Source organism: Thamnophis elegans, unplaced genomic scaffold, assembly GCF_009769535.1.
Source record: "Thamnophis elegans isolate rThaEle1 unplaced genomic scaffold, rThaEle1.pri scaffold_140_arrow_ctg1, whole genome shotgun sequence".
Lineage (NCBI taxonomy): Eukaryota > Metazoa > Chordata > Lepidosauria > Squamata > Colubridae > Thamnophis > Thamnophis elegans.
Window position 1 is genome coordinate 36104 of NW_022473610.1, and position 12701 is coordinate 48804.

The 12701-nt window shown below is 45.6% G+C and overlaps 1 protein-coding gene across 1 annotated transcript in view; it reads right to left on the reverse strand.

Moving 5' to 3' along the window:
- Nucleotides 1-331: 331 nt before the first annotated feature.
- LOC116523285 (protein-glutamine gamma-glutamyltransferase K-like) overlaps nt 332-12701 on the reverse strand; it is a 45950-nt gene continuing 33580 nt past the window's right edge. The window contains exon 4 of the mRNA XM_032238385.1: nt 332-501. Within this exon, the coding sequence (XP_032094276.1) occupies nt 332-501 (170 nt within the window). The remainder of the gene's footprint in view (nt 502-12701) is intronic.

The window sequence follows — 12701 nt, forward strand, 5'->3', positions numbered from 1 at the left end:
AGCTACTAAGCCGGCTGGGGAATTCTGGGAGTTGAAGTCCACCGAACGTTGAGTTGCTGAGATAGAAAAACCATCGGCCCAGTTCAACCAGGAACTCCTTCCCAGGCTAACTGGCAGACTCCCTACCCACCTGGGCACTGCCCATGATGGAGCCCGTCCCTATGGGTGGTGACAAGGGCCAAGGTGGGGCACAATGGCGGGTGAGTAACTTTCCGGAGCTTCCCAAACATTCCTTCTCCCCACCCCCTCTCATACCTCCCCAGGCAAGTTCTTAGCTTCCTCCCTCGGCTCATTTCAAACCATCCACCAGTCACATTTCCCATGGATTCAGCTAGCCGGTTTGATCTGAGAGAGCTACTCGGGTGCGGAAGGCCATGGTGCCTCTGAGGATGTGCAGAGTGACGGAGGCGAGGAGGACGCTGTGCTTTTCTTGTTCAAAAGGGAGCGGCGATTCTCGGGGAGATAATTTTGTTTTATCCCTGTATGTTCTCTCTTTAAAATCTGGCTGAGAGTTAAGCAATCGGATGAGAAAAAGAACACCCAGTTCGTCCTCGACTTACGTCCGTGATTGGGGGGGTCAGGATTTCTGTGGCTAAGCAAGGAGGTTGTTAAGCGAGCCGTGCCCGGTTTTAGAACCTTTCTGCCATGGTTGTTAAGCGAATCCCTGCCCTTGTTAAGTGAAGTTTCCACTGACTGTCGTCGGACGGGTTGTGCCCCATTTTACGACTTTTTCACCCTGGTTGTTAAGCGAATCCCTGAAGTTGCTAAGCGGATCGCAGGGTTGTTAAACGAACCCAGGTTTCTCCCATTGACTTTGCTTGTCGAAGGCCGTCTGGGAAGGTTGGAACTGGACCTTCTCTGCTCAATTTTGACCACCTGATCAGGGGGAAATGCTGAGATGGCCGTAAGTGCGAGGACCGGCCATCCGTCACATTTTTCAGCGCTGTAGTCACCTCGAACTGTCGCTAAACGAATGGTTGTGTAAGCCAAGGACTTACGACCCCCATTGAGGCAATATTTCTGCTGCTAAACGAGACGTTATGTGAGGTTTGCCCCATTTTACTACCCTCCTTGTCATCGTCGTTACATGAACCACTGCCATTTTTAAGTTAGTCACACCGTCGCTAAGTGAATCCGCCTTCCTCATTTATGTTGCTTGTCGTAAGTGGGGCTCACATGACCCGGGGAGACAGCGACCGTCGTAAATACGAGTCCGGTTGCCAAGCTTCTGAAGGTTGATCACGGAGCTACGGGGACACTGCGATGTTCATAAGTGTGAAAAGCAATTATGAGTCCCTTTTTCTCAGTGCCGTTTGAACTTCCAACGGCCACTAAATGAATTGTAGTAAGTCCGGGGCTACCTCTGTAAATATTGAGCATAAAATCTGTCATGCAAAAGAATAGAATAGAACAGAACAGAACAGAACAGAAAATATGGATAGGAATAGGAATAGGAATAGGAATAGGAATAGGAATAGGAATAGGAATAGGAATAGGAATAGGAATAGGAATAGGAATAGGAATAGGAATAGGAATAGGAATAGGAATAGGAATAGGAATAGGAATAGGAATAGGAATAGGAATAGGAATAGCATAGCATAGCATAGCATAGCATAGCACAGAACAGAACAGAACAGAACAGAATAGAAAATATGGAAAGGAATAAGAATAGGAATAGGAATAGCATAGCATAGAACAGAAGAGAACAGAATAGAAAATATGGAAAGGAATAGGAATAGGAATAGCATAGCATAGCACGGAACGGAACGGAACAGAATAGAAAATACGGAAAGGAATAGGAATAGCATAGTATAGCATAGCACAGAACAGAACAGAACAGAAAATACGGAAAGGAATAAGAATAGAAATGGCATAGCATAACATAGCAAAGCATAGAACAGAACAGAACAGAAAATACGGAAAGGAATAGGAATAGGAATAGGAATAGCATAGCATAGCATAGCATAGCATAGAAAATATGGAAAGGAATAGGAATAGCACGGCACGGAACAGAACAGAACAGAACAGAAAATACGGAAAGGAATAAGAATAGGAATAGCATAGCACAGAACAGAACAGAACAGAACAGAAAATACGGAAAGGAATAAGAATAGAAATGGCATAGCATAACATAGCAAAGCATAGAACAGAACAGAACAGAAAATACGGAAAGGAATATGAATAGGAATAGCATAGCATAGCATAGCATAGCATAGCATAGAAAATATGGAAAGGAATAGGAATAGCACGGCACGGAACAGAACAGAACAGAAAATACGGAAAGGAATAAGAATAGGAATAGCATAGCACAGCACAGAACAGAACAGAACAGAATAGAAAATACGGAAAGGAATAGGAATAGCATAGCATAGCATAGCATAACATAGCATAGCATAGCATAGCATAGCATAGCATAGCATAGAAAATATGGAAAGGAATAAGGAATAGGAATAGCACGGCATGGCACGGCACAGAACAGAACAGAACAGAAAATACGGAAAGGAATAAGAATAGGAATAGGAATAGCATAGCACAGAACAGAACAGAACAGAACAGAAAATATGGAAAGGAATAGCATAGCATTGCATTGCATTGCATTGCATAGAACAGAACAACAGAGTTGGAAGGGACCTTGGAGGTCTTCTAGTCCAACCCCCCGCTTAAGCGGGAATCTCTACACCACTACAGACTACCAAGAGCTGGTTTAATTTTGCGTCCGCAGCTGATTTAATATCCACCCGATGATAGAAATTGGGTACCACGCCTTAAGAGAACACCCGATTTTTAAACGCCGGCGTTTTCTTCCCCGGCTCGGTGCAGGGCAGGCCGGTGCTAAATGGGATCCTTTGTATAAGCAGAGAGGCGCGGTGCTCTTAATATTTAAAAAATAAAAGGAAAGAACATTTAAAAACAGAACTGTGGTTACTCTGGTTTGACTGAGCCTGTCGGGCGAACCCTATCATTAGGATGTGCTAACTGCGACGTGGGGTGAGCGACACCGTTGGGGGAAGCCGGTTTAATGATGCTACTTCAAAGGAACCACAATCTAGCGTTTTAGAGGGGGGGGAGACGCGTGGTAGAACGGACTCCCGGTTTCCCAAGCCTGAGAGAACTCCGTGCAGGCTGGTTTTTCCTCCGGTGCCGTTTCTGAGGTAACTTTACCTCAGAAAACCCGCATCGGGACGTCACCTCTTTGCAAAAGCCCAGCCTCTGCAACGAGTACTGGGCAGGGCCGCTTCCAAGACCTCGCCTCGTGTTGTTGCTTAAGTGATGCCTGCCCAGGAAACCCGAGGAATGGAATGCATAATTATCCTTAGGAACTCACTGTCACTAGACAGTGGCCACGATCGTTCTCGTCTGCCTCGGTGGTGATTAAGCAAGATTGCAAGGGAGGAGGGTTTGTTCTGACCTAGGCTGCCCCCGCAAAAAGCACGAAGCAAACTCCTGGTCCCGCCAAAAAACCCTTTTATGAGACGAATGTGAATTCCTCTCCTTCACATTCATCCAAGTCCTGGCCAACAGTCTTTCAAAGGTGGATTTATGACCGCAGACCTTATCTAGCTTGGAAAGCTGCCATGTCAATATTTTCCAAATGCAGGGAAAGACTTGGCACAGAGTCTCTGAGATTCAGGGACAGATCTTCACACTCCTGAAACGAACAGACGGACGGACGAATTGTTTCCTGCAAAAAGCCCCCTCCCCTTTCGCTCCTCTTTTATTACCTCTGGGAGGGGCCATTCACCGTCCACCTGTGGCTTCACTCCCACGTCGACTCTGATTTCTTAGCTGTTCTTTTCTTCTGGCAACTCTGCGCATGTGCACACTGGGAACAGGTTCCAGCTGTTCGTCTGCCTCACTGATGTCTGACTCTGAAGGCAGCTGATAACTGTCAGACGGCCCTGGCCCCCTCTCTGCCTCCGACGCAGAGTCCTCATCAGAGCCTTCCCCAGACTCCAGGACTGGCCCATCTTCCTCCCCAACCTCCTCACTCTCCGAATTGGCTGCCACAATCCACTGGCCACTGACGGGCCACAAGAAATATGGCCTACGAGCACATCCACCGTCTCCAAATCTCGAGACAAGGGGGAAATCATATATTTTTTATTTTATTCATCAAATTGAAAGAATGCCTATCTTACTCTAAAGGCTGTGAGCCTTTAGAAACACAAAACCACACAAAATAATTATTATAGAACCTTCATCTGAATAAACAATATTCGATATATTCTGCCTTTGGCCGCTGCGGAAAACAGTGCCAAAAATGAGGTCGGCGTTAGTTTTTTTTGGTTGAGGTCCTACGTCCCCCCTTAAAGTGGGGAAGAGGCCAGTTAGGCTCCCCCTTAAGTCGTGGTTCCACCACAAAACCGCGTTCGACTAAAGCGTGCTCGACTAAAGCGCACAGCTGACATCATCACAGGGCGACAACAGCGCGGAGACAGAAGCACACTGTAAACGCTAAACCTAAAATTAACCCCTAAACCTAAACCTAACCCCCCTAAACCTAATCCTAAACCTAACCCTAAACCTAACCCTTAACCTAACCCTAAACCTAAACCTAATCCTAATCCTAACCCTTAAACTAACCCTAAACCTAACCCTAACCCTTAACCTAACCCTAAACCTAACCCTAACCCTAAAGCTAATCCTAAAGCTAACCCTAAACCTAACCCTTACCTTAAGTTGAATCGGCTTGCTTTCAAAGCGCTATTTAAAGCGCCCTTCTTTCTCCGCGCTCGCTGTTGTCACCCTGTTGATGACATCAGCGACGCGTTTTAATCGGGCACGCTTTAGTCGAGCGCGGTTTTGTCGTGCCACGGTCGTCCGAATCCCCCTGGCAGGGAGAGTTGGAAACCGATGGCAGAGAGTGAGAGAATATCAATTTGATGAAAGGAATCTCACAAGGCAAATAAAAATCGGATTTACCTTGCGGGGGAACGGTGCAGAAAACCACCAGGTGGTTTTAAAAGGAAGGAAATGGGCTATGTGGTCGGGTGAAGCAGTGGCAAAGTTCCCGCGAGGCATTTTAGAAATCTGGAATTGGGGACGGAAATCAAGCAACATCCTTTCCTGTAAGAGGCAAAGAGCTTGCTTGGAAAAATGCGAAACCGTCAGGAGGTGCTTGATAGCGAGGCGGGGAGGCCTATCAATTTATTAAATGAAGAAATAAAAATAAAGTGAGGACCCCCCCAAGGAGCTAGCGGTGCTCAAACGGGACACTCAAATCTGAGTTTTTCCCAAATCTAAAACTCACAAAGGATGTAATATAAAGCCATAACCCCTCTTCCTTTCTTTTCAAAGTTTTTTTGGGGGGGGAAATCTAAAACTTTGGGGGGGGGTCAGGAATCATTCCATACGGCCCTAAGAAAACCAAGTTTAGGGAAAAATAGAGTTTTTCTATGTATAGAAAAAATATATAAATTGGAAGGGGGAAAGCAGGAAATTTCATCACGGACTCCATTTGGTAGTCTACACCAGAGCTCGGCAAAAACATTCAAAAGAGCCACAAAAGTCCTAACCAGAAGCCCCCCCCTTCCCGCGGTCAATTCTGGAGCAGACCGGAAGTTGGGTTCCCCCACCATAGAGTCTCCTCCTGGCGCCCCATGCTTCCCTCCCCCCACCCCAATCAAAAACGCCTTTAAAAATTGTGGCACCGACCGACGACAGGGAGCTGCAGCCGAGGGATGAAAGAGCCACATGCGGCTCCGGAGCCAACCTCGGTCTAGATCAAGAGTCCCCCAAACCTGGCCACGGTAAGACTTATGGACTCCAACTCCCAGAATTCCCAGCCAGCCATGGGAATTCTTGGACTTGAAGTCCAGAAGTCTTAAAGTGGCCAAAGTTTGAAGGTCCTCCCTCTTGTCTATATATTCTCCTTTTCTTTGATTTGGACATAGTGTATTGTATCTCTGGCGGACACAAACCAGGTTTTGTGGTTTTGTGTGCGGTATAAACCCCACAAACTGAGCACAAGTCCCAAACTGCTGACACGTTGTGGGCGTCAGGCCAAATTTATAGTGACAAACGAGTCTTAATCAACAAATCATCATAGCATAATATATCGTTGGGTTGAGCTGGAATCTCTTTCTTGCTGGTCCGGCCATTCTAGCTTTCACCCAGATGTTTTGCAGACCTCCCCAGCTGTATCCAACCACCCCTTCCACGACGCCCCCATGGATGCTTCAAACATCTGACGGGCAGCGTTTGGGTAAAGCTGCGGAGATTCTGTTCTCCAACATCTGTGGAAGGTTGTTTGAATCTCCTCCTAGCAGAAACAGAGCCTTTACTGCACTCTTAACTCCAGCTGTTTTCCCATCTTTGCATCTGGTTGGCTCCAGTTCCTCGGTTTATTTATCTGTACAGGTAGTCCTCGACTTAACAACGGCTCATTTAGCGACCGTTCGAAGTTGCACCACTGAAAAAAGAGATTTAGGATCAGTTTTCACACTTACGACCATTGCAGAATCAACCATAGTCCTACGATCGGAATTCAGAAACTTGGGAAAACCGACTCATATTTACGACAGTTGCCATGATCCCCTTTTGCGACCTAGGTGAGCCAGATTCACTTCTGTGGCCAGAAAGGTCGTAAAAGGGGGCCAAAACTCCCTTAACAAATGTCTCACTTAGCGACGAAAATGTGGGGCTCGGTTGCAGTTGTAAATTGAGGACTACTTGTATGTTTGCCCTTTTCAAGGGCATCAGAGAAGGATCCAGTTGCTCTGGGAAATCATTTCACAGCTTGTTAAAAAAAAAAAAAAGGAATAAAATCCATGTTGGGGGGGGGGGGCGTTACAGAAGGAATAACCCCCATCTTTAAAAAAAATATTGATGCACTTATTTATTTATTAAACATGCATGCCGCACACCTTACTAAATGCGACTCTAAATACATCCCATTAAAGTGCGCTATCAAACATTCAAACCATAAATTAGGATCGTAGCTTTAACTATTTACTAAGCCTGTATTACTACTCTTCTTCTCGTCCTTCCTACTACCCATCTCCTCCTCTACTTACGACTCTAGTTCTGTTGCTTGCACCTTTATGATTTATTTTGTTTAGTTTGGTTTCCTAGTATGACATAGGTTGATCTCTTTTTTAGTATCCTACTAGCTGATAACCCTGTATTTATCCCAATCCTGTATTAGAGGGAGTCCCCTTGTGGAGTACTGTGAAGCCGTTACCACGGCAACTCCACTGTGCTGGACAGTAGAAGCCATTTTAAGGCACAACAGGCTGTATCTTAAACAGAACTTGAATCCAAAATGCACACGGTTGCTGTCAAAAGTACTGTGACTTGACACTGTAGATATAATTGTTTTCATTTCAGCAACCCAGGCGTTCCGGAATTATGCTGGGACACACACACACACATGGACATACACACGGACACACACTGAGGGGTGTAAGGGGTGTCTTACCCCTACAATATTTGTTTCCAGAGAGTAAGCCATCTCTGTACCAAGTTTGGTTGAAATTGCTGAAGGAGTTCCGGAGTTATGCTGGAACACACACACAGACACACAGACACAAAGACATTATATATATATAATAGCAGAGTTGGAAGGGACCTTGGAGGTCTTCTAGTCCAACCCCCTGCCTAGGCAGGAAACCCTATAACGTTCCAGACAAATGGCTATCCAACATCTTCTTAAAGACTTCCAGTGTTGGAGCATTCACAACTTCTGGAGGCAAATTCTGTTCCACTGATTAATTGTTCTCACTGTCGGGAAATTTCTCCCCAGTTCTAAGTTGCTTCTCTCCTTGATTAGTTTCCACCCATTGCTTCTTGTTCTACCTTCGGGTGCCCTGGAGAATAGCTTGACTCCCTCTTCTTTGTGGCAACCTCTGAGATATTGGAAGACTGCTATCATGTCTCCCCTGGTCCTTCTTTTCATTCAACTAGTTCCTGCAACCGTTCTTCCTATGTTTTAGCCTCCAGTCCCCTAATCCTCTTTGTTGCTCTTTTCTGCACTCTTTCTAGAGTCTCCACATCTTTTCTACATCGTGGCGACCAAAACTGAATGCCGTATTCCAAGTGTGGCTTTACCAAGGCATTATAAAGCGCTTTTTTTTGTTATTTTTTTACTTTTGTGTCAAAGCCTTTCTTCATTGTGAGCCTTAGCTTTCCTTACTTCATCTTTACAGGCTCGGGCTATTTGCTGATATTCTGCCTTAGTTATGTCCCCCTCTTTCCACTTTTTATACTTAACTTTTTTGTCTTTCAATTTGTCAGAGAGTTCTTTATGCAGCCATGCTGGTTTCTTTAGGGAGCTGTTATTTTTCTTTTTCATGGGTATTGCGCTAGACTGGGCTTTTGTAATCTCATTTTTCAAAATTTCCCAAGCTTCTTGAGTTGTTTCCCCCTTGAGGATTCTCATCCATGGAATTCTTCCCAAGCTGTCTCTAAGTTTATTGAAATTAGCTCTCTTAAAATCCAAGACTCTAGTTTGACTTTGTCCTACTACTTGTGTTTGCATCATGTTCAATTCCAGTATTGCATGATCGCTTGCCCCCAAGGTTCCTGTAGCTTCAACATCTTCTATCATTTCCTCTCTGTTAGTGATAATTAAGTCCAATATGGCTTATCCCCTTGTTCTCCTCTCTACAGATGACTATCACTAAGTGTTGCCCCTCATGAGTCATGATGAATGTATTTATGATCATGATTTAATCCCTTTACATATTTTATGTACACAGAGAGTTTATGCACCAAAGACAAATTCCTTGTGTGTCCAATCACACTTGGCCAATAAAGAATTCTATTCTATTGTAAAAAAAACATCCATCAAAGTAACACTGTCGTTTTTGCACATGAAGAAAAGAACTTTACCAAAAACGGGATGATCAGAGTATCGTACAGTCGTCCCTGATCATGGTGTGTTTAAAGGCACACAATAACACCACGCCAGAGGTGGTATTCAGGGGTGCATTCCTACGCAAACCAACACCAGTTCGCTGTAAATGGTTCTGCGCATACGCGAAGAACATTAAAAGCTAATAAAAAAAGATGCCAGCAACGGGAAGGGAGACTGGGGAATTGGTTCAGGGGCGTGGCCAGCCTGGGTCGCTGTTGGTTCTCCGACCCAAGCCAGATTACCACTACCAGTTCGGCCGAACCGGGAGCAACCCACCTCTGATTCAGCCGGTTCGTACCGGTTCGCCCGAACCGGTTCTATGCCATCCTATTTAGGCACGTTTTCAAGCCGCGTGCATGAGTGCAAGCTGCGCGCACAATCAAAGCGCATGCGCAGAAGGCCGAGCGCATGCATGAACACACGCACGCTCACATTTGCCAACCAGTAGGGAAAGCAAGAGAGTATCACCCCTGTGTCACTCAATCAGACATTTTGCAATATTCGGCATAGAGGGACTAGGAAATTAATACAAAAGATTTAATATTTAATTGTCAGTCCTGTTTCCTGCAAGATCCAAAAGTCTTGGGGAGGCTGGATGGACTTTGGGTTGTGTGTGCGCGTACGTTTGCGTTGAGCAAAAAATACTCTGTACGTGCTCAGAGGAGCTACCTCCTCTCTGTTCTGCTTCACCCAGGAAAGCAATATAGCTAATCCTCGCTTAGTGACTATTCAAGCTTATGATGGAGATCCCCAAGGTTAATTAGCACACATTTTCAAAATTCTGATGGCCACATGAACACACACAAACACAAAAACACACACACAATGGCATGATCACATATTGGGCCCTTGGCCACTCGCTCACAATTAACAGCCATTTGCAATTTTCAGCATTTTTCTGGCGTTGACTGCTGATTCCAGGCAAAAAAAATGCCCCTTGGGGAAAATTGGTTCGCTTAACAACTGCTGCAAAATAAGGTCATAAAATTAGATGGCCTGCTTAACGACCGACGATCTACAACCATAATTCCAACCATGCCTTACAATCGTACAGGTAATCCTCGATTTACAACCGCAATTGAGCCCAAAATCTATGTTAAGTGAGACCATTGCTGAGTTTTGCCCCATTTTACGACCTTTTACAACCATTGCTAAGTGAATAATTGCCGTTGTTAAGCGAGTTACGCGGCTGTTAAGCCAATCTGGCTCAGAAGGTCGCCAAAAGAGATGGCCTGATCCCAGGACGCTACCACCGTCATAAATATGAATCACTTGCCAAGCATCCGAACCTCGATCCCGAGTCCTCCGGGATTGGGCGGCCTATAAATCTAATAAATTGAATTGAATTGATCACGTCACCATGGGGAATTTGCAACGGTCACAAGTGCGAAAAATCAGTCATAACTCACTTTTTCCCCTTCCCCCAATGCCGGCGTAATTCCAAACGTTCACTAAACGAACTTTCGTAAGTCGAGAACTACCCATAATTCCTGGCTCCATTTCGGTTGTAAGTGGAGGACCTCATCCAAAACCAGCAGTAGATGCTTTCCCTGCTAAAGTACAGAATGTGTGTTGTTAGTCACAAGAAGCTTTTCAAGCGTCAGCTTTGGAATTTGGGTGGAACAAAGGAAATGAATGATAGATCCGAAAATAAACAGAATCAAGTCCTTGGTTCTAGTTAGCAATCCAAATTTCTTTTCGACTTCGACGCAGCCCCGTTTTCGCCACGGAAAACGGTTGCCAATAGCAACAAGGGAAGAACAATTAATATTTCTTCCAGCCTGGCCAAGCCCTCAAAAAAATCTACCTATCTTCACATGGGTCATGCTTTCTAATTTGTTTGGTTACACTTGAACACACCGGTATACACAGATCTCTTTTATTTATCTTTCTTTTATTTTAAGTTCTTCCCGCCCTTCCTGCAGGCTAACTTACAATATCCCAGGCCCCGTGACTTCCATATTTTGACAGCCAAGATAAACTTGTCGGAAAGTTTTTTTTAGTGTGTGGCTGTGTGTGTGCGAGTGATGTCTCACAGCACAGCACAATTTCTGCAAGCGTGCTAGGACGATAGAAACTCCTTGGCGGGCACGTTGTTGGCTCCCTTCTAGATTAGATTTCTACTCGCGGGGAATTGGCCTTGGCTTCCAGTAACAGAGCGAAATCAAAAATGTGTAAGCGGAAAAGGAAGGGCTCTCTATCTTAGTACTGAAATCCGTGGCACGACAAAACCGCGCTCGACTAAAGCGCGCCCGATTAAACCGCGTCACTGACGTCATCAACAGGGCGACAACAGCGAGCGCGGAGAAAGAAGGGCGCTTTAAATAGCGCTTTGAAAGCAAGCCGATTCAAGTTAAGGTAAGGGTTAGGTTTAGGGTTAGCTTTAGGGTTAGGTTAAGGTTTAGGGTTAGGTTAGGGTTAGGTTTAGGGTTAGGTTTAAGGGTTTAGGGTTAGATTTAGGGTTAGGGTTAGGGTTAGGGTTAGGATTAGGTTAGGGTAGGTTAGGGTTAGGTTAAGGGTTAGGATTAGGTTAGGGGTTAGGTTAGGGTTAGGTTTAGGGTTAGGTTTAGGGTTAGGTTAGGTAGATTAGGTTTAGGGTAGGGTAGGTTAAGGTTAGGATAGGTTTAGGGTTAGGTTAAGGGTTAGGTTTAGGGTTAGGTTTAGGATTAGGATTAGGTTTAGGGGGTTAGGTTTAGGTTTAGGGGTTATTTTAGGTTTAGCGTTTACAAGCGTGCTCTGTCTCTGCGCTGTTGTCGCCCTGTGATGACGTCAGCTACGCGGTTTCGTCGAGCGCGCTTTTAGTCGAACGTCGGTTTTGTGGTGGAACCCTGAAATCTGGTTTTTTATTTTAAGAAAGAGACTCTTGGTAACCCCTTGGCTCCTTACAAATTAGATTTCTGCTTGCGGGAGTTGGCGATGGTTTCTACTAACAGAGAGAACTCAAAAGTTGAAAAGGAAGAGAAAGCTGTGTGCGTTTGCTACAAAATCTGGTTTATTTTAAGCGGGGGCCGGGGGGAACTCCTTGGTGACATGTTGGCTTCCTTACATATTAGATTTCTACTCGCGAGGAATTGGCCTTGGTATATTACATCGACTGCATCCCCACTTTCTATTAAGCCCGGCAGTTTGATACCCCTGCCGTACAGCAAAGGGTCTCTCAACTTGGGGACTTCAACTCCCAGAATTCCTCAGTCAAGGCCTAGGGAATTCTGGGAGATGAAGTCCACCCAGAAGGGGGGGGGGGAAACCAGGATATTTAGGGTTATGGAGAAGGAGGCTTAAGCCAGTTTGGAAAACAAAGCTGTCGGGCAGATGTTGCTTCAACCCTGAGCAGATGTTGCTTCAACCCCTGATCTGGTTTTTTTTCCCCATCCCTTTGATATCGGGACAGCCTAAATTTCATTTATTCCTACCCCAATGTGGAAGTACAGCTTGTTCTTTCTTTTGCTTCCATATCTCCTCTTTCTCTTCTTCCGCATCTGTCCACATCTGGCAGACGGCAGAATTGCTGAGTGGGTTTCGGGGAGGGAGGCTGGGAGTTGCCCCCTTGGCCCACTAACCCTCGCTCTCCTTTCCTGGGAAGAACCAGCCGCCGTTGAGTCAGTCAGGGGGCACGGAAAGAGGAAGGCAGACAAGAGCTTGCACAAGACCTTAGGGACTAGAAACTTGGCACGTCGGCCTTGGAGGGAAAGACGGGGTCAAGGCCTAGTCACAAGGCTGGATGAAGCAGAGTCCCCCCCCCCCCAACTGTGGCAAAGGGTTTCACATGTTAAGTGGGACGGTCTCGTGATTTCTTGCCTTCGGGCTTGGAAATTCGAATTAAAAAGGACCACAGGAAGCAAAT